Here is a 23457-nt window from a genome sequence, read left to right as displayed (position 1 = left end):
AGATATGGGTTAGAGCGGATGCGAGACCCGACAGATGTACCCCCTGAGGACCCGTAAGCCCACATCAAGGGGTGCGGGGAGCCCTGTCACCCCATCCTTCCTAACGAAGGGGGAGCGCAGTCAACTCCACCTGAGTGCGAACAAGAGGGAACTAGAACCCCTTGAACACACAGCACAGGCGGAACCACGTGTGACCTAACACACTGTGGCCCATACCCACACACTCCTGCTACCCTACCAAAGGACGGGAAGCAGGAAAGGCCACAGACCCCAGAACCGCCTGGGAGACAGAACCCCCGGTCATGTCCATGAGGTAAAACCTTACAAAGGGGCCCGGGGAGGACCATGATCCTCCACCGAAGCCCCACCCAGGAGAGCGACAGAGGCAGCCACCCCACGAGTGGAGTGCGCCCTGACGCCCCCAGGGGGATCCTGCCCAGCCAACGTGTAGCAGAGGGCAATGCCCTCGCACAACCAATGGGACAGGCGTTGTTCGATAGTGCCTCACCGGCATGAGAACCACCGTGACAGACAAAAAGCTGAACGGTGACCCCGAGGTCCTGAGTACGGCTGAGGTCATTCCCAAAGCACGGACCGGACATGACAGGTGAAGGCCCGCATCTAACTCACTACCGTGAGGAGGCGGATGAAACGCCTGAACCACAATATCCCTGGAGCGGAAGAACTCCGGATATTTACAGGCACGAAGGCAGGATTAGGCCGCAGAGTGGCACCGCAATCGGACGAAAGACAGGCACTCTGGACGTACCGAGAGAGCACAAAGCACACCCACGTGTCAGCGGAGGTGACGGCCAGCAAGAACGCGGCCTTGAACGACAGCTGTTCCAACGGCGCCTGCTCGAGCGGCTCAAACGGGGCCAAGGACAACCGACCGAGGACCAATTGAAGATCCCAAGTCGGAGCCAAGGAGCGTTGCACCGGCTTAACGCGTCGAGCACCAAGCAGGAAACGCTTCACAAGAGGGTGGCTGAACAAGACATCCCCTCAAATCCCTCATGATAGGAGGATATAGCTGCTGCATATACCCTCACCGTCGAAGCCGACAGTCTATCAAGGAGAGACTGGAGGTAACTAAGGACAGCATCCAGGGGGCAGGAGACTGGGTCCCGGCCCCCCGCCTTACACCACACTTGGAACATACGTCATCTGCCCGCGTTAGCGCGACAGTGGAGGGAGCATGCGCATTCCGGATGGTAACACCATCAGGATCAAGAACCTGCGCCCCTCAACGTACCCATCCCAACAACTGACCTAACAGATGTATGGGGAAGAATCCCAGGCGGCACGGCATCGGTCCCAGACCTGCCTGGCTATGTCCGGATGTAATCCCCACCCGTCAGGATGAGGACCGCCCCGTGACAGTACACCTGTACCCACATTCTCCCTGCCGGGGATGTGGGGAGCCCTCAGGCCGCGCAGATGGAGGACGCCCATAGCCAGCCGCCCGCCGCCTGGTGCAGACGGGGGGAGCGTACTCCTCCCTGTCTGTCGATACACGACACTGACGTCGTATCGTCTGTCCTGATCAACACCGTTTGAGGACCAGAAGGACCGCTTTCAACACCAACACATTGAACGTAGCGCAGACCGGGCAGCATGGTTTGCCAGCTGCCCCCTACTGCGTTGGCCCGACGCGTCACCAGCGAGGGAGGCGTCAGTGAAAAACGTGACGTGAGACAGCGCCGTAACCGTCCTAGGACGGAACCTCCCGAGCGTGTTGACAACACGCTCTGAGAGGGATGCCCATAGCCCTCCAACCGTTGACTGGGAAGAGGAGTACTCTACTTCCAGTCTACAGCAACCCCAGGCTGGTAGGGACCTGCCTGGTACGAGACCTGACGATCCACCTTGACCGCGAAGGACCAGAACGTCGTCAGGGCAGAATACACTCCGTAACCCCTGACGACGCAGAGGCCCCAGTGCGGCCTCCACGCACTTGGTGAAGATGCGGGGAGCCAGAGGAAACCGAACGGCAGCCTCTGGTACTCATACGCTAACCCTGCAAAGGAAGCGTAGGTAAGCCCTAGGATGGAAGATCGGAGATGCGCATACGCATCCTACAGGTCTATGGAGGAGAACCAGACCCCCACCTGACAGTGTTCAACAGGTAGGAGACGATCCAAAAAATGCTGAACCTTCCCATGGGACAGGTCCAGCCTGGGTCTGACACCTCCCCTCCCGATTTCTCAGGCACCAGAGAACACCGGGAGGAGAACGCCACGACGATGGCTTGCTTCGTCCACAGAGATTGGATCTCGTTGACCAGAGCTGTCACTGCTGGAGACCCTGACAATAGGGTCTGTACCAAACCCGAAAACGGGTGGGGTTGTGTAAACACAAGTCCCCGCCTCAGCGTTCTCTCCATCCACCTCGACATATGGTACTGCCGTAGTCATATGTGATGACACTCCCAACGCACCCGCCGCCATGTGGCGCAGGTCCGCCAGGAACTGTAGATAGTTGGCCCGGTCCCACCCGCTGTGCATAGCCAACCCTGGAACCGTGCGAGCAGAGCGTTCCGTGTCGGGACATCTGACCCTGACACCACCCATGAGGCAATCGCACCCAAGGGGGGACCCCGACAGAAAGGGCCGGTTTGATACGGGGGGCTTTCTAGGTGAAAAAAGCCCCCCCACTGAACACCCCTCCAGAACATGCTGAGGAGTTGTTCTGCAGCCGGACATGCAAGGTGTAAGGACCCCATGGGTTCCTACACACTGTAGCCCTGCAGTGATATTACTACCACCCAAATCACGCGTGCCTGTGAGACCACTGCCAATCTTTCAGGAGTGGGAGGCACCAACATGATACCTGGCCTGGCGAAGGCGAGGCCGGGGAAGCCCGCACTGTGTGCCTCAAAAGGTTTCGAGCCCCCCTGCTGACAACACTTATAGTTGACAGACGTAACACCAGGCTCAACCAACACAGCTTATGGTGTGGGAGCCGCTTGACAGCACAACATTCTCACGGACAGACCCAGGCTCAGCCATCAACTTGGTGCCAGCCCCTGTCCCCATGAGAAGCGAAAAGTGTGGCCGCCCGCGCTTCAACGAAGGCACGCGGCCCGCAGCCAAAGGAAACAATCAGAGCCCACTTTTTCCGCTGGTGTTGGGGAAGGGAGTGATCGGAGAGCGGGCTGCTCGCGGCAGGACGGTGACGGCTTGTTGTTCAAGCCGAACCCATCCAACATGGCCGATTCAACGCCCAGGATATCTCCGGCGGGGGAAAAAGTGGCGAGGCCGTGCTCTCTCTTCTTCTGGCTGCGCGGTGTGAGGCGGTGTGGGGCCTAGGACAATACCGCCCGCGCTCCAGCAGAAGACCAAAATCCCCTGCGGAGAGGGGAACCCTGAGCGGTTATAGCTTGCGGCTGGGTCAAAGCTAATAACGTCAACAACCTCGCGCGATGTGTCGACGTCGGCTGGCCCTCAAGGCCCCGCCACCAGACACAATTTTTTTAATAGAAAAAACAGCAATTCGAACACAGTTCTAATCGCTGCCAATTCCATACCGTGGCGGTACAGGCTTTAGCAGCCCACCAGCCACTCGCCAGGCCGACCCACCCATGGCGTCAGCCGGGCGGGGCACTGTTTCAATATGTCAAAAGCAAAGGACTGATGTTAACACGGAGCACCATTGGTGGTTGCAAACAGCAACCTCCACTGTGGTGTGCACCATGAAAGGGTTAAATGAATAAAAGAACTAACCACAAAATACTGTAGAATGAGCAAACCCATATACACAACGTTAAGGGGAGGCGGACCAGAGCGAACTAGTCCCGCCTTCATTCAAAATATTCACAACAGCACACCAGCCCTAGCTTAGCCCATTTACCAAAAAAGGTAAACAAAGCCCCCCCCCCGCATACTCCCCCAATAGACACTGATTGACCGTCAGCATGCATGGTTGAGAGGAGAGAAAGCTGTAGCATAGACAGACCTTCTCATAGCAGAGTGACAGAACAAAACAGTAGCCCCTACACTACTACAGCCTAGCGTGAGGCGATGTGGAACCCAGATCAACAACCGCCTGCGCACAACACGCAACATGTTTACAATGTCGGCTGGACCCATAGCCCCACTACCCGACGCCAATGTGGATAGGAACTAGCCAGCTGAGCCCTAACCCGCCGTTAAGTCCCATCCTGCAGTAGTATAGCTCTACTGCTACACCGCCGAGCTCACGCATCGGCTCCCAGATGGGGACACCATTCAACAGACCCCGCCGGAACACAAAGGTAACGTACCTGGCTAGGCTACCTAGCCACGGCCTACCCTGTTGTCAACCCATTTACCTGTAAAAAGGTAAATAGGACTCAGCAAAACCCCCACATCAGCTACCGACTGACCTTCATTGATGAACCGGGCAAGAGGAGGGAGAAGTGACAACATCTCACGGCGGAGACATTAGAACAGCGTAGCAGTAGAATTCAGCATGTAGCATTAGTATTAGCATGTAGCTAGCATTAGTTGTTTAACAGCACGCTTGCAGGACCGTTTGGAACCCGTTCACCGCAGTGAACGTTCACCAAACCATCCCCCCCTGGCGCCAACACACAACATGGTTGTGTAACAACAACCCAGCATTACTAACACTAATACCCGTGCCTAATGACACAGGGCTCACCGTTGTACAACCCGGCTCGATAGCCAACGTTGTACGCTGCACCTTGATCTGGCTGCCGACAGATGAGGAACATCAACATAGGCCCGTTGTGTCGCTGAAACATGCCTCGAAGATGCCAGGGGCACGCAACCCTCCGGTAAGCTTTCAACATTACGCAATTCCTCCAATCTTTTTCATACTACTAGTTACATAAGGTGCATTGCATCCAATATGATGGAACGAAAATAGAGGAAGGGTGTTTGGTGACCATGACCATGGTCTTATAGGCTACGCCTCCATAGAGGCGGGACCCGGTCAGGTGTGGGTGTATAAGTTGTGTTTGTGGTGGTGTACAGTAGGTACAAGGAGATAAGGGGTATCTCAATAGGCTTGAGCGGGACGCGATAAGCCATACGAAATATAACTACCTCAGACACCTTCCCTCTGGTAGTTATCTCAACGGTTAATGAATCTAGTCTGGAGAGTTTCACAACAGGCAGAGTAATCCAGCACTCGTTATGGAAGCACCTCGAAGTTTGCATTGCAAATTCATCTATTGTTTCAGACTGAATAGAAAATATCTTTTCACACTAAATGAAGAAACTAAATTAAAGAAACTCAAAGTATTAACACTTTAATCGCCATGGGTTAAATTCTTAATATACCATCCTCCGCCAGCTCTATTTGTCTATGGAGAAGTTCCCCTTCTTTGCAGGGCTATAACTTTTTAAATTCTATTGCTACATTGCCATTATTATGGCCCATTCAATGTCCTATTGTTCAGGGTGTAGCAACGTTAAACCTTTTCATTCACATATTCATACTAAAATATGGTCTAAAGTATAAGTATGTTTTTATCGTTTTCTGCAGCTTTCTTCAGAACGTGATTTATAGCCCTAAATGCATTATATTGATGATCAAATACAGTTTGGTAGGAATCTGTGCGAGATAAAAAGTTTCAACTGGACGTACTTCTAGAAGTTTCTACGCATCATCTGATGTTGACCGGATGGGCGGGGGATTGTTTATAATTCCGTGGGCAGCGTTAGATGATTCATCCAGAGTGGGTCATATGTTCATCAGATCAGTTAGTATAGAATACGTTAGAAAATAACGCTGAATCTTACCGTGGCTTCCTCGCGCCGCTGGCAGATGAGCATGGAAAAGATTTTTTTCTATTATGGGATGTAGAAATGCCCGATCCATTTCCAGGTTGTATAATAGTATATACGTCCAAATAACGTTGTTTATTGAGTTAGGGCGAGCGATCTATTATCCAGTGTTTCAAGATGGAGTCGCGGGAGCTATAGCGAGTGGCCGGACCACATTTGGATGAGTACTACCGGTTCAAAGGTTAATATCCGGTTGGCGATCTGCCGATCGGCCACCAGATGGCGCTCTTGAACCGCTAGAGAGTTGAGAGGAGATCAGCACTGTGTCTCAGGGCTCCGGAAAGGAAATATGATTTCGATGACAGATTTTTGAAATATTGACATCAAAGACGAGTTACGGCGTCTTCGGCAGAATGAGCATGGCTCGGAATGATGTGAAAACTCGTTTTCGGCGACCATAGTGTTAAGAGCAATGCACTGCTCTGTTGTTCTATGAGCGATACTCTGTTGTAAATGTTATTGTATATTTTTATTTAACTATTTTATCACACTTTTTACTGTCTGTTCTATTTTATTATTTTTAGCCTATTTTTTACTGAATCAAACCGCACTTTCTTTACTCTGTCTATTCTATTTTATAATTTTTATTACTGAATGAAACTGTAAACAGAGAGGCCTATTGGGATGCTAGATCCTAATGTGAAAAACTGATTTACCTTGCCTTGCTACCTCTCTATATTTTTTATGCTAGCTTATGCCTGTATCTTTTACTGCTGTGAAGCACTTTGAACTGCAATTTCTGTATGAAAAGTGCTATACAAATAATGTTGTTATTATTATTATTATTATTATTATTATTATTATTATTATTATTATTATTATTATTATTATTATTATTATTATTATTATTATTATTATTATTATTATTAATGACTCACATGAAACCTGCAGTTGCATTTTAATCCATGGGGTGGCGCTGTCATTATGTTGTTTGTAAACATTGCGAGGGGAGTGCGCTAACAGCAGAATGGAACTAAATACCAGAATACTTTTTGTAAGGGTAAACTGCAATAAAAGTGAAGTGGGGAGATTGTTGAGCCTTGGTGGAGGTCTGCCCTCTACTGGCCCTTTACTACATGGCATGGATGTAGCTTAAATGGAAAACGCCACCCAAATTAAAGGTGGAGTAACAATTTGAACAATTTGGGGAATATTTGGTGAAATAATTTTAATATCCCAACAGCTACCAATAAATCAAATGCCCTGAGGAAATAATCCCTGGCTGTAATCAGACGTTCCAAAAGGTCAGTGTGGCTTGAATCTTAATCAGATTGTTTGACCAAGTGGCGTTTCCATGGTTGCATCAGAAAACAAACATTACCATTGTGCTACTTGTTGAAAAGTACACAAAGCCTGCCGATCAGACGCAGGGAAATGTTTAAAAAAAATAAATAAGAAGAATTCAGCTTTAAGATGCCTAGGGATAGGGCGGCTGGGTGGCGCAGCGGACTAATCGCTCGTCACCAACATGAGAGACACTGGTATCGAATCCGGCTGTCAGCGTTGCCTCCGGCTTGGCCGGCCGTCATACTGGCTCAATTGGCAGAGTCAGCGGGAGGGAAGCCGGTGGGTGGTAATCTGGTTGTTGTAAACAGCGACTCCTACAGGTCGGTCAGCGCGCCTGCACAGCGAGGAAGGGAGATGGTGAGGGTAGTGTGAGCCTCCCACACGTTACACCTCACCAATGAGAGTCCGCGCTGGCAGATGAAAAGAAGTGGCTGGCTGACTCTGCATGTATCGGAGGGGACATGTGATAGTATCTATCAACCCTCCCTAGACCGACCAGTGGGGGGCACATGCGAGCAACAACCAGGAAGGGGAGGGGGGAATTGGCATGACTAAATTGGGATGGGAGAAAAACAGGAAGAGAAAAAGTGGATAAAAAAAAGATGCCTGATATCGCGGGCGCGATGACATGGGAGCGGCCGGGCATTCAGGTCCTATTTTCTCGAGTTTTTGGCGGAAGGACACCATCTTTTCAGGCCTTATTTGGAAGACCTACCACTACCATCACACCAAGTATTAGTCTGCAGGTCTTAGACTTACTTACTTATCCTCTTCGTCCGGTTGGGGCATAAGGCCGCAATCATACACTGCCACTGAATCCTGTCTCGTGCTTTGGCCTGCGCTTCGTCCCAGGAAAGACCCATCTCCTTCAGCTCCATCATCACTGTCCTTCTCCAGGTGTTCTTTGGTCTACCCCTCTTTCTCTTCCCAACTGGGGTCCATCTCAAGGCAACTTTGGGTAACCTTTCATTGGGCATCCTCAATACATGGCCGAGCCATCTTAACCTCTGTCTCCTTATCTCAAGGGACATATGCAAGCTGCCTGTCTTCTTATAAAGTTCCTCATTCGAGATTCTATTTGGCCAACAGATGTTGCAGATCCTATACGTAAGCAGCTATTGTGGAAGACGTCAACCTTTCTCATATCCTGTTTTGTTACTCTCCAGCACTCAGAGCCATATACTGTAGCAGGACAGACTTAACATTGCTGTTGTAGAGCCTGAGTTTGGTTTTAAGGCTATATTGTTTAGACTTCCAGATGTTGCGAAGTTGGCTGAAAGCACCTCTTGCTTTGTTGAGATGCGTCTTGATGACTTTTTGCGTTCCACTTTCACTGCTTATGAGGCTTCCGAGGTATGTAAAGTCTTCTACACATTCCAACGCCTCTCCATCGATGGTGATTGGAGGTGCTGTTGGGGCATTGATGCACATCACCTGGGTCTTTTTCTGGTTGATGTAGAGACCAGTTCGCTTTGCATAATTGCTTAGCCGGTCAGACTTCTCCTGGAGGTGGCTACGAGTGGATGACATGACTGCCAGATTGTCTGCAAAGTCAAGGTCTTCCAAAAAAGAGAACAGGGTCCATTGGATTCCACGGGGACGGTCTGATGTAGTTTGGCGCATAACCCAGTCGATGGTAATCAGGAACAGAATAGGGGAGAGGATGCAGCCTTGTCTTACTCCAGATTTAATGGGAAATGACTCTGTCAAGGTGTTATCAAGGATGACACTGCATTCAAAGTGTTCATAGAATTTTCCAATGATGTTGACCATTTTGGAAGGTATTCCATATGCCCTACAGAGAGTGGTGCGCTCAGCCGAGCGTACGACGGGTATTGCACTACCACCCCTGCAGGTTCTATACAACAAGAGGTGCAAATCCAGAGCCTGCAGAATAATGAAAGACCCACACCACCCCAACAACAGCCTGTTCAGGCTGCTGAGGTCAGGCAGACGCCTGCAAACCCCAGCTACTAGGACAGAGAGGCTTCGGCTCAGCTTCTTCCCCCAGGCCATCAGAGCCTTGAACACTGAACTCTACACACACAAGCACACATGAGCACACACACGACACACACACTGTACACGCTCACACACTAGCAGCCACTTTAACATGAGCAAGCACACACTCATGCTGCACACGCCCACACTTATGGCCACTAAGGAAAGGTCACTTTAAAAATAGTATAGCATAACCTGAGATTGTATAAAATATGTAAATAACTTTTTTTTTTATCCACTTTTTCTCCCATTTTCAATTTTTCTCCCATCCCAATTTTCATATCGTCCAATTCAACCCTCCCCTGTCTTCGAACGTTGTTTCTTGCCTCCCACAAGCCGGCTGCAATGTGGACTAAGTCATACATAGCACGAGTCCCCTCCGATGCTCGAGGTAACCGCCGTAGCATCTTTTCACCTGCACGGCTCGATCTTTCAGCGTCGGGGGTCTGGGCTTTGGAGGGGCCCCGCCCCGTTGCTTCTTGATTCTACTGCGCAGGCGCACCAACCGACCTGTAGGAGTCGCTGTCCACAACGCCCGATCCCCACCCTTCAGTTTCCCTCCCTATAATACGGCCAATGTGTATTACTGTGGACGACCAGCTAAACTGAAAGCAATGTGGAGAGCGGGGCTCGAGCCCAGTCTCCAGCATTCGTTGCGAGCGCCTTGCCCACTGTGCCACGTAGCCGCCAAAAATATGTAAATAACTATGTACAAATACTGATATGCCCTACTATGTTACTTGTTTATTGCACAATGTTGTTTTATTGGATTCTATTATATGTTGTTACTACTGTATTGAACATCGTTGCGGGCAAGACCACCCGCATTTCATTGTATACTTGTATGCCGTGACAAATAAAACTCTTGACTTGACTTGACTTGATGCCCTTAGGATCTTCCATAGGCTCTCGCGATGAATACTGTCAAATGCCTTCTTAAAATCGATAAAGTTAATATACAAGGGGGCGTTCCACTCAATACACTGTTCGATGATGTTGCAGGTCTTAGAGGAACTCTATAAAAGGCCCCCTTGACGGCGCGCCAAGTTTTTTAGTATATTTTCCCAGACCGGTCAGTCAAGGAATACATTTCTCCGGGGATTCAACGCGTGTTTGCGCATTTCGAAACGACCGTGTAACTTCTGTTTATACTAATTCGTTGACTTATTATAGCATTCGTTAACGTTTATGACAGTCTATAGTGTTTGTGAGATGTTTTTCCAGAGATTCTGGTCATATTTTCCACTCAAAAAGCTTGTTTCAAAAGTACCGATGTGATGTAAGAATTTCACCCAGGATGCCATGCTTTGTGTTGAGGTAACGTTAGCGCTAGCTGGGAGCTAACGCTTGACTAACGTGAACACAATTGACGTATTTATTTCGCAAATGCTGTGTTTTCAAATAGCCACATTGCTGTATTTAGTGTATTCATTAGTGGGTCATATTTCGTATAATATAACATATTTCATTTTATCAACCTAGAATTGATAACAAGGCCTGCTGCTGGACGCTAGCTCCCATGCTAGCGTTGGCTAATAACATACAGCTGAGAGCCAGGAAGGGCCAGGCAGAGCCATGCAACTCTTCTACCCAGGCAAGATGCTTCTAGAACGGCATAGAGTATGGAGGAAGACAAGGCTCTATGAAGAGAATGGGGTAAGTTTGAAGAAAAATGTTAACACACACATGAACGTTTTATAATTAGCATCACAATATGTAAAAAAATCTTTTAATTTGTTTGAATCTAATCTAGTTTAATTAATTAATTCATAACTTTTGAACAATAGATGCTATTTCTAATCTGTCAGCTGTTCTATATTACCAACAAGATTGTCTACATTCCATTCATTACACATAACTCTGAAATAAGCAAGGAAAGTGCTTGAAAATAAATGTCTATCTTCCAAGTTTAATTTCATATGAACCATAATAAGAATTATGATGATAATCATACACTTATTTTATATCATTGGAAAGCCCTAGTTGTTAGCTTCAAAATGGTACCAAATATGAGGTACTTTGAAATACCCAGTAACTAATAATATATCACAAACCAATGCAAGTTCATGTTCAGGGATTTCCTAAATGGACCAGAGGATAAATAATAATAATAATAATTCATTTTATTTATATAACACTTCTCAATGACCCGAAGTCGCTGACAGTAGTTATAATAAAAACAAAGAAACAAAAAAGGAACATGAGACCATGGGGGAAACAGGGGGACAACAGCAAGAGATAACACAAAAAGACAGAGCGACACAGGAACAGACATCAATCGGGTTGGCGGGGGGGGTATGGGTGGGGGGGGTTGAAGGCCAGGGAGAACAGGTGGATTATGAGGCGAGCTTTGAAGGTGGAGAGTGTAGGGGAGTCTCTGATGGACTGAGGGAGGGAGTTCCAGAGTCGGGGTGCAGTGCGAGAGAAGGCCCGATCACTGAAGTTTTTTGTTTGGATGTCGGGACAGTGAGGGAGGCAGTGGAGGAGGACCGGAGGGAACGGGTGGGGCGGTAGGGAAGAAGGAGATCAGTCGGGTAGGGGGGGGGGGGGGGGGGCAGGCTATGGAGGGCTTTGATGGTGAGGAGTAGTGTTTTGAAGTTTATACGTTGTTTGATCAGGAGCCAGTGGAGAGTGGAGGACAGGAGTGATGTGTTCACGGGACCGGGTGTTAGTGAGGAGGCGGGCGGCTGAGTTTTGGACCATCTGCAGTTTATGGAGGGAGCGGGAGGTGATGCCAGTGAGGAGGGAGTTGCAATAGTCCAGGCGGGAGGAGATGAAGGCGTGTATGAGGGATTCAGCAGCAGGGGGGGAGAGGCAGTGACGGATTTGAGCAATGTTGCGGAGGTGAAAGTATGACGTTTTTACAATGGAGCGGACGTGGGGGTCAAATGAGAGGGTGGGGTCAAGGAGGACACCAAGGTTTCGGACTAGGGGGGAAGGGGTGATGGTGGAGTAATTGATGGTGAGTGTGATGGGTCCGGATCTGGTGAGGGTGGTTTTGGTGCCGATGACGAAAAGTTCCGTCTAGTCACTGTTCAATTTGAGAAAGTTGTGAGTCATCCAGGTTTGAAGTTCGGTAATTAAGGATTCGATGTGACTGAGGGGTGGGCTGTGGGGGGATTGTGTACTGATGTAGATTTGGGTGTCGTCAGCGTAGCAGTGGAAGTTGAGGTGGTATTTACGGGTGATGTGACCAAGGGGGAGAATGTAGCAGATGAAGAGCAGGGGGCCGAGGACTGAGCCTTGGGGGACCCCCTGTGTGACTGGGGAGGGGGAAGAGGTGTGGCCGGAGAGGGAGATGAATTGGTGTCTGTCTGTGAGGTAGGAGGAAAACCAGTCGAGTGCTGTGCCCTCAACACCCAGTTGGTGCAGCCTTTGGAGGAGGATGGAGTGACACGCTGTGTCAAAGGCTGCACTAAGATCTAGTAGGATCAGGATGTTGAGGGCACCGGAGTCAGCGGAGATGAGGAGGTCGATGATGACTTTAACCAGTGCAGTTTTGGTGCTGTGAGCAGGACGGAAGCCAGACTGAAGGGGTTCGTAGAGGGTGTTGGACTGGAGATGGGAGTGGAGTTGGGAGGCAGCTATGCGCTCAAGTGTTTTGGAACAGAAAGGGAGCACTAGGGATGAAGCTTTTACTATAAACCACTGTTAGTATTACATTATAAACCACTGTTAGTATTACATTATAAACCACTTAGTATTACATTATAATTGATTAATTAATTACATTTATATAGCGCTTTTCTCAGACTCAAAGCACTTTACAACGTAAGCACTTTACAACGTAGGGTGGAAATTGCCTCCTTCACCACCACCATTATAAACCACTGTTAGTATTACATTTTAGTTATCACAACCGCGTTTGATTACAGCGCTGTAAATAACCACCGGTATGGTCCTTTAAGAAACAATGACCCATAGGAGTAAAATATCATACAAAGACACACAGATGAATGATTTGTAGGAAATTAATTGTAGGTTTTATTTCAGAAAGAAAATGGCAAATATTAAACAATGCAATATTACCTGCTGGAAGAATAACCCAGACTCCTGATTTATCATCACAAACAAAAACCGGAACCAACTCACTTACATTTAAAAATACCTGGTTAGTAAAATGTATGACATGTTTTGTTTTTCACAGTATTTGTGTGAAATGAAGAAAATCAATGTGTACCGTCCGTAACACTTCTGATAGCAGCCCAGCTGTATATTCATCTCAATAGCCAAAGTGACAGGAATGTATTCTAACTGCACATTATCCTGATATACAGTATATGAAAACAAACATGATCTACGCAAAGTCACATATCAACATCAAGACCTGCAGTATACTAGCTTGGCACAGGTATGTCACATCAAGACCTGCAGTATACTAGCTTGGCACAGGTATGTCACATCAAGACCTGCAGTATACTAGCTTGGCACGTCAGGTACTTATAGGCACATAAGACTGCCAGGCTCTGAGCTGCAACAAAAATGGCACAAATATTGGTTCTAGACAGTTTATTATGGACATATGTTCATGTTCTAAAATACGAACAGTTACCACCCAGGCTACAATGAGATGAAACATGATTAAAGCCCTTTATTAGAGGATTTACGGTATGTTGAACAACAGATCAATAATTAGAACATTCTAGTTGGTTTAAGTTTCTCTAAACAATAAATCAGACAGAGGAGACCCATCAAATAGTTGTGCAAAATGAACATTTACAGTTTACACCCAGAAATCAAAGTCGTTACAACTGTAAAGAGTACATGAGGAAGAAGAAGTACATGATCATGTTGGCAACTATAGAATAATGTACAATGAAGATCCTATCAGGAAGAGCAGTGATTCTCTATAAAAGATTACAAGCTTAGCAAGTGATTTGATCTAGTTATTAGATTTATCAATCTTATTTGAGGATGTTTTAAGTCAAATTATGGAATTAAACTGGAAGACAAATTAACTGCTTGAAACTGATAAATGACATTATAATGTGAAATTTCTTGAAACCCGCAAAAAGGATTAAATCTTGTATGAAGCTCAATACGTTTTAATACAAGATTAACCTACTTGCTAAACTTGCCATTTGTTGCAGAGTGTCTCTTGTCCTCTTACACATCACCTTTGAGCCACGCCTCACATGTCACCAGAGGGTGGCAGCACTGAGCTTAACAGCCCCCCTTTCACGCAGGTTGACCAGGACGCGTGAATACTTTCGGCAGCCCACTTGTCCTTCCGCATTGCTCTGATTGGCCGAGCGCGCGCATGCGCATCTGGATCTCTATTCTGAAGATGAAGCAGCAACATCTGGATCTCTAGCCTGAAGATGAAGCAACATCTGGATCTCTATTCTGAAGATGAAGCAGCAACATCTGGATCTCTAGCCTGAAGATGAAGCAGCAACATCTGGATCTCTAGCAGCAACATCTGGATCTCTAGCCTGAAGATGGAGCAGCAACATCTGGATCTCTAGCCTGAAGATGAAGCAGCAACATCTGGATCTCTAGCCTGAAGATGAAGCAGCAACATCTGGATCTCTAGCCTGAAGATGAAGCAGCAACATCTGGATCTCTATTCTGGAGATGAAGCAACATCTGGATCTCCATTCTGAAGATGAAGCAACATCTGGATCTCTATTCTGGAGAGATGAAGCAACATCTGGATCTCTAGCCTGAAGATGGAGCAGCAACATCTGGATCTCTATTCTGGAGAGATGAAGCAACATCTGGATCTCTAGCCTGAAGATAGAGCAGCAACATCTGGATCTCTATTCTGAGATTAAGCAGCAACATCTGGATCTCTATTCTGGAGATGAAGCAACATCTGGATCTCTAGCCTGAAGCAGCAACATCTGGATCTCTCTTCTGAAGATGAAGCAACATCTGGATCTCTATTCTGGAGATGAAGCAACATCTGGATCTCTAGCCTGAAGCAGCAACATCTGAATATCTAGCCTAAAGAGATGAAGCAACAACATCTGAATAGTTTCCTCACTGTATGAACTACAGTTCTGAGAAAAAAAAAAAAAAAAAAAAAAGCTATGACTTTTAAAGGTAGACTCTGTAATGCCATCAAACAGTGACCTCTACAAACCTGCTTGGTATTTCACATTGTTTACATTTTTGTTTTGGTTTGATGTATGGGTTAGAGTTTAGTAACTTATTATACTGTGAGAATACACCTCTCTTGTCTGAGGTGTGGCCAATAACAACCCCTCCGCCTGTCCCCACTCAACTCCAAACCACACGTCAGACTAAAACAAAATGTAAACAAAGTTGAATACCAAGAGGGGATCTTTTGCGTAGAGGTTGCCATTTGACAGCATTGTAGATTCTACTTTTACAAGCATGTCACCCTGTTTCCCAAAGTTGTAACCAACACCTTGTTCCCTCAAAAAAATCTCAACAGGCAAAAAAGTAGAATAAAAACGGCAATAAAAACATTTACAAAGCATGGTGACAGAATGTGCTCTCAGTGGAAACTCTGCTGTTTCTAAAATAAAACTAAATGTTTAAAGCTTATTTTGTTTTTCACATGTAGATGAAAACGCAACACAAATTGCCCCAGCAAAACAATAAATGACAGGAAGAAAAGAGATTTTTCGGAAGAACAGCATAATAACTAAGTTAGTATAACAACACAGTGATGGCAACAGATTCCATAACTAAAAGCACATTATTTCACATGGGGAGAGAAGATGAGGTATATTTGATTTGCTCCAGCTTGGTCCTACTGTACATGTATAAACTCGGTGGCCACTTTATTATTAGCCCAGTCAACATGGATCAACATCTCTATGGAACTTTATCAACACCTTGTAGAATCCAGGGGCAACAGCGGCCCACCTGGCACTACGATGTTACACTGATGCAGTGGGGCTTGTACATAATGAACGGGCCTCAGAGTGGATACAATAGAATGGGGAGACTGGGTCATGTTTTGGGGTCAGAATCGGTCAAGAAATGTGTCTTTGGGTTAAAAGCTGATCTGTTGGAGCTGTGGTTTTCATCGTGGTTCAGACAGCTGAGAACAGGTTTGGGGCAGAGGTACCATCTGCTGTGGTGAGAACAGAACCGGCAGGTGGTTTGGGGAAGTGGTACCGCCTGCTGTGCTGAGAACAGGACCGGCAGGTGGTTTGGGGCAGTGGTACCGTCTGCTGTGGTGAGAACAGGACCGGCAGGTGGTTTGGGGCAGTGGTACCGTCTGCTGTGGTTATGGTACTGTGTCAGTTTCCACTGTAGAGGTCAACAGTGCTGGAACTCAGACCCCGGCTGTCCCTTAGCCTGCTGCGAGACTGAGAGAGAGAAATAAGAGACAGTAATATATACACTGAAATAAGACAGTAATATATACACTGAAATAAGACAGTAATATGCTCTGAAATAAGACAGTAATATTATATATGCTCTGAAATAAGACGGTAATATATGCACTGAAATAAGACAGTAATATATGCACTGAAATAAGACAGTAATATAAGCTCTGAAATAAGACAGTAATATATGCTCTGAAATAAGACAGTAATATATGCTTTGAAATAAGACAGTAATTTATGCTCTGAAATAAGACAGTAATATATGCTCTGAAATAACAGTAATATATGCTCTGAAATAAGACAGTAATATTATATATGCTCTGAAATAAGACAGTAATATATGCTCTGAAATAAGACAGTAATTTATGCTCTGAAATAAGACAGTAATTTATGCTCTGAAATAACAGTAATATATGCTCTGAAATAAGACAGCAATATATGCTCTGAAATAAGACAGTATACACTGAAATAAGAGACAGTAATATATGCTCTGAAATAAGACAGTAATATATACACTGAAATAAGACTAATATAAGCTCTGAAATAAGACAGTAATTTATGCTCTGAAATAATCAACATCAGATTGAAACACATTCCCTGCCATTGGTTATATCCATCAATATAGCCAGTCTGCCACCACTGTATGGAGATGTTTACCTTCTTTGCAGGGCTATAACTTTTTAAATTGTATTGCTAAATTAATAATAATAATAATGGATTGGATTTATATAGCGCTCTTCATGACACCCCAGTGACCCCAGAGCGCTTACAGAGTCCATTATTCGTTCATACACAGTCATACCGGTGGTGGTAAGCTACAATTGCAGCCAGAGCTGCCCTGAGGCAGACTCACGGAAGCGTGGCGAATAATCATCGCCTACGGCCCCTCCGACCACCACCAACATTCATTCACATGCATACACATTCATACGAGGCAAGTAGGTTAAGTGTCTTGCCCAAGGACACAACGGCAATGGGATGGACATGGGCTTGAGCGGGATTCGAACCACCAACCCTTCGATCATTGGACGACCCACTCTACCCCTGAGCCAAAGCCGCCCCACAAATTGACATTACTATGGCCCATTCAACATCGATTATCTATCGTTCAGGATGTAGGAACGTTATACCTTTTCATTCATACAAAAATACCTTCTAGAATATAAGTATGTTTTTATCGTTTTCTGCAGTAATTCCTAGAACGTGAGTTATAGGCCTAAACGCATATATAGATTATCGATTGCCGTTTATTCCCTAGACACGCTATATTAAAAAATTCAACTGTATATGATCGTATACGTATGCATCATCATGCATGGAGGAAAGGGGGGGGGGTCGTTTATAATTCCCCGATCATCAGTAAATGCTTTATGTAGTATGGGTTGATTTATTGATCAGATGGTTTGCAGTGAAATGAATAAACAATTGGGCTGAAAATAACGTTATATTCCTCTTACCGTGCAGCAAAGAGACTGGCGGTGAAATATACCAAGTATAGGACGTTGATCGCCTAGGTCCATTTCCGGTTTGTATGTCGCAATAAACGCCAAAATCATATCGATTATTACGTTTATAAAGCGATCCATTATGTACATTGTCTCTGTCGGGAGCCTTGCAACAATGTCTGACGGCCGGATGAATTTAATCGACGCACAGCAGCCACTTCCTGTTGTTCCGAGTGTAACTCGCCCGACCATCCACCAGGCGGCGGTATTGAGCCATCGTTGCCTTCACTTTTAGGGTCCAGCTGCAGCGTCGGAGGTGTATATATGAATTATGAATGCCATGGCGAAAAAATGAAATATTGATCTTAATAACGCTGTACAGCGAGATCTGGCGGTCAATGCATGGCGGGCAATACCGCTTTAAAGCGTGGATGGCGGTGGATGTGTTAAATAAAGCTATCAATCAATAAGGAGGTGTGTCTGCCACCAAATGTTATTTAACTTGATGTTTCACTGTATAACGCTAACTACACATTTTATTATTTAACTTGCTGCTAGATGTTTCAATGTATAACGCTAATTACAGATTTGATTATTTAACATGCTGCTAGATGTTTATTTGTATAACGCTAACTACACATTTGATTATTTAACTTGCTGCTAGATATTTCAATGTATAACGCTAACTACACATTTTATTATTGAACTTGCTGCTAGACGATTCAACTACAATTCTAAATGTGGAGGTTTTCCTTTGTGAGATTTCTAAGCATTCCTGTATTTTCACAGTAAAACACCAGACCTCACCTGGAAGGGCTCCTCGTTGGTCTTGTTCAAGTAGTTCAGTGAAGCAGCCCTCTTCATGCTGTAGGACATGACAGGAAACCATCTGATTTACTGATGCTTTCAATGACTGTTACAACCACAATGACTTATTTTATCTCATGTTAGCTAGTTTAAAATTACTTATGAGAAATTTGGTACATTTGGATTGGGTTTAGGGTTTGAGAGCCCTTGCTCATGGGCACGTTGGCACTTTAGTGATGATCTTACTTGGTGCTGCGAGGTTCAGGGGGTCCGTTACCCTGCAGTTTCTTCACCAGCAGTTCACTGCTCCTACGTAGGACGTCCCGTAGCTTCCCGAGGGAGCCGCTGCGCTGCAGGGTCCCACTGCCGTCCTGCAACCACACAGCCTGTCAGCCCTGCAACCACACAGCCTGTCAGCCCTGCAACCACACAGTCTATCAGCATAACCCTGCAACCACACAGCCTATCAGCCCTGCAACCACACAGCCTATCAGCCCTGCAACCACACAGCCTGTCAGCCCTGCAACCACACAGTCTATCAGCATAACCCTGTAACCACACAGCCTATCAGCCCTGCAACCACACAACCTGTCAGCCCTGCAACCACACAGCCTTTCAGCCCTGCAACCACACAGCCTGTCAGCCCTGCACCATACAGCCTGTCAGCCCTGCAACCACACAGCCTATCAGCCCTGCAACCACATAGCCCATCAGCCTAACCCTGCAACCACACAGCCTATCAGCCTAACCCTGCAACCACACAGCCCATCAGCCTTGATATCCACTATTCAGTATGCACACTCTTCAGTATGCACACTATGCATTGCACACAAGAAGTAGGGCACTAGGGGTGGAACGGTTCACAAAATCGACGATTCGGTTCGTATCACGGTTTTGGGCTAACGGTTTTCGGTTCGGTTCGATATACGTTGTTTTTTTATTTAAAAAATAATAATTTAACACTCAAATCTAAACATGTTTCTCATTTATTAAAAAAATAAAATAAAGGTTTACAGTGGTTTGCCTTAAATAATGTTTGGCACACAAAGACCGAACTGACTGAAAAATATAGGCTACATTTGTCAAAGTATTAACTTAGTGCAAACAAACAATATGCTCAGCCAGCACTAGATGTCAACAATGTTTAAATTCCCTGATTGTCAGTTCTTAATGGAAAGATTAGTTTTCCGCTTGAAATTAAAGTGCAGTATTTGAAATACAATGAAAGGAATATGGCTGGATTTCTTATCAAAAGGAAAAGTGTCACTGTTATTTAAAATAAATAAATAAACAAATTAGAAGGCCATCAATATAAATTGCAGCATACTTAAGCATTACATCACGCGCAGGAGTGGTTTGTGAACAATAAACCATGCCTAGGGGAGGTTCCGGGTCGGAAGGATGCGAGTGTCTCTGAGCCACGCTGCCGCTCCCGAACTTTTATTTTACTTTAAAAAGCCTCTTTTTTTTATTTTCAAGGTGATTGAACCACTAATATACAACATCCGTATCTAAGACTGTACTATTCGACCCAAAAAGGAAAAAGAATAACGAGCATGATGACTGCACGAGTCTTGAGAAGCGAGACCGCCCCTGTGGATGGGGCTACCATGGCTAAGCTAATGGATGAGCTCAAACAGGCCTTCACCACGGAGTTCAGAACGTTTGCTGCCTCGCTCGAGACTAGACTCGACGGCTTCCAGCAGGAGGTCGCAGACCATACCCAACGCCTGACCTCCGTGGAGGACGGCATGGATAGGTGGTCGGATAGGATGGTGGAGCTAGAAGTCAGATGCACAGCTCAGGATATAGTCATCGACAAGCTAAGAAACAAGCTAATTGATGTTGAATCACGTAGTCGGCGTTCTAACATTCGCATCCTGGGCCTGGACGAATCCCTGCACAGCAACCGTCCCAGTGTCTTTTTCGCGGAGGTCCTGGTGGAAATCATGGGGAAAGATGTCCTCGCTACACCACCGGAGCTTGACCGATGCCACAGGACGCTAACACCCAGACCAGCACCAGGCTCCAGGCCTAGGGCCGTAATTGCCCGCTTACATCACTACAAGATCAAAGAGACTATTATCCTGGAAGCTCGCAAGAGGAGGGGGAATCTGACATACAGAGGGAAACCAGTCGCTATCTTCGAAGATTATCCCCCCGAGGTGGTCGAGCAACGTTCACAATACCGTGATGTCATGGGGCCCCTGTACAAGCGCGGATTTAAACCATCGCTCCAGTTCCCTGCGAAGCTAATCATTCGAACCAAGGAGGGCAGGCTGCATCTACCGTCGCCCAAGGACGCCGTGGACTTCCTGAGGGCCCGACCCAGAGGGACCTCGACACCGGCTTCGCCAGGGCGAGACGCAGACCCGACACCGGCTTCACCATGGCGAGACGCGGGCATGACGCTGGCTCCACCGGGGCGAGACGCGGACCCGACACCGGCTTCACCAGGGCGAGACGTGGGCCTGATGCTGGCTCCACCGGGGCGAGACGCGGACCCGACACCAGCTTCACCGGGGCGAGACGCGGACCCGACGCTGGCTCCACCGGAGCTGAACGCGGACCTGACACCGGCCTCATCAGTTCCTGACGGGGTAGTAGCGATGGAGCGTTAGCATACTGCTACGGCTATCACACAGAAAGGGGTCGCATTTGGTATCTTATTACATATGTGAGTATGGATGAATACTTGACATTAGGCCTCGCCTGGAAAGTTATCTTTTTATTTTTCTCTCGCTATCTGACATGAGGGGAGGGGGGGGACAAGTATGTTATATATGACTGTTGTACTGATGCACGATCATAGCCACGGGCTAGGTTGCTAACTGTTAACGTTTCGGAAGGAGCGGGACCTATTCTATTCCGTTTCGGATATTTCTGCCACGCTTATGACTTTTGCGCGATATACCAGCTCCCGGCCATGTTTTTGATCATGGCCACCGGGATGCATTTACTGTTGATTACACGTCGAGCGAGATGGGGTCTCGTGGCTGCGCCACCTGTTTGACTCTCGACCGGTTCATGCAACCCGCATGGATCCCATTAATGTTTGCTGCTGACAATGTGCTTGCGGGAGCGGCGGGCGGCCCCCGGCACAGCGCCCTCCTCTGGTGGGGAGGCATAACTGTGTAGGGTCGAACCAGCGTCAGGGGAGATAACAGTCTCGCGGACAGGGTATCGCCCCCTCCCGGCCTGGTGGAGGTACTGCGCGCCTGTTTTGTCGCAGCATGCCTGGCAGATACACCCCCCCCCCCTTTTTACCGACAGTTCTGAGTTCCAGCCGTTGACCTTACTATTGGCTTATGGTTCAATTTGATTTTTTTTTTTCTTGTTTGCTTTACACTCTGAGGCACTTTTATATACAGGGAAATGTGGCAGTTGGCCATGGAGATGGTTCTACGAGTGGTAGGTTTGAAGTCTCTGGAAATGTTGGTGAGTCCCTGTGATGTTGGGGAAAGACCCACCGGTCCCACACATTTATATGTTTTTTATGTCATTATTATATGTTTTATGTATGGCTCAAAATACGTGTGCATAGTGTTTAGGTTAAGTGAATCCTACATGCCCACAGGCTTGCCCAGGTCTGCCCCACCTACACGCCCTTCAATGTTCTATGGCTACGGCTAACTCTGAGAGCTTCAAGCTCTGCTCCTGGAATGTTCGAGGCCTGCAGAGGTTGGCTAAGAGGAAGGCGATTCTGACCTTTTTAAGGAGGGAGGATGTGTCGATTGCTTTTTTACAAGAAACTCATATGGGGCCCAACGACACTGCTAAACTCCAAAAGAGCTGGGTAGGACAGGTCTTTGCTACAAACTATTCTACGTTTAGTAGGGGCGTGGCCATATTGATCAATAAAAATCTCCCCTTTAGACTTATAACTTCCTCTGTGGATAGCCAAGGTTGCTATGTGATTATCAAAGGGGTTCTTAAGGGTAAAGAAATGACATTTATGAATGTATACTGTCCCCCAGGCTATTCCCCTGACTTTCTATCCGTTTAATGGCCTGGCCTCTGAGAACGCCTTTGTGGGCGGAGACTTTAATTGTCACCTCATACCGTCTCTTGACAAACTCCCACCCAGTCTGGCTCCCCCCTCTAGGCAAGCAAAGACGCTCACCTCCCTATGCGAAGACGCTGGATACTCAGATGTCTGGAGAACCCTTTGCCCATCAGAACTGAAGTTCACCTTTTTTAGCGGCCCACACAAGAGCAACAGTAGGATAGACTATTTCTTCATCCCTTCCTCTAAGCTCTTTCTAGTATCGTCCTGCACAATCGGAAGCATCGTTCTATCGGATCATGCCCCTATATACCTGGTCTACTCCCTGTCAGAAGAGAGAGCGCTGTCGAGGCGTTGGCGCCTCAACCCATACCTCCTCAAAGATGATATATTTGTCTCCTATTTCGAATCGGAATTTAAAATTTTCTACTCAATTAACTTTCGCTCTACGGATAACCCGTCTCTACTCTGGGAAACATCTAAGGTCTTTTCTCGTGGACTGATTATATCTTATGTATCATCCAAGAAGCGCAAGAAAAATGAACAATGTAAACTTCTTGAATCCAAACTAGCCGACCTTGAAAATCAGCATGTCTCAAACCCAGCTCCGGCTGTGCTTATGGAGCTTACGGCCACCAGAGCGGCGCTAAACACTCTTCTGATCCAGGACGCCGAATATTCTCTTAAATTTGCCAAACAGAGAATGTACGAACACGGTGACAAGCCGGGTAGGTTCCTGGCTAACTTGGCAAAAAAAAGGGCTGACACCCAAGTAATAGCCTCAATCTCCGACTCCAACGGGGTCA

At 46.8% G+C, this 23457-nt stretch overlaps 1 protein-coding gene across 4 annotated transcripts in view; it reads right to left on the bottom strand.

The window, feature by feature from the left end:
* Positions 1 to 13659: 13659 nt before the first annotated feature.
* Positions 13660 to 23457, bottom strand: part of klc1b (kinesin light chain 1b) — an 84024-nt gene continuing 74226 nt past the window's right edge. For 3 of the 4 annotated variants that reach the window (XM_084320885.1, XM_084320887.1, XM_084320886.1), the window contains exons 14-16: positions 18892 to 19016; positions 18646 to 18703; positions 13660 to 16372 (exon numbers count right to left, since the gene is read on the bottom strand). In XM_084320885.1, the coding sequence (XP_084177011.1) occupies positions 16304 to 16372; positions 18646 to 18703; positions 18892 to 19016 (252 nt within the window). In that variant the 3' untranslated portion in view covers positions 13660 to 16303. Of the gene's footprint in view, positions 16373 to 18645; positions 18704 to 18891; positions 19041 to 23457 lie in introns of those variants that run through there. The other variant, XM_084320889.1, reaches the window with a different exon arrangement.

The sequence above is a fragment of the Notolepis coatsorum genome, assembly GCF_963971535.1.
Source record: "Notolepis coatsorum genome assembly, chromosome: 8".
Lineage (NCBI taxonomy): Eukaryota > Metazoa > Chordata > Actinopteri > Aulopiformes > Paralepididae > Notolepis > Notolepis coatsorum.
The sequence above is the reverse complement of the archived record's forward strand: the minus strand, read 5'-3'. Positions and strand labels throughout refer to the sequence as shown.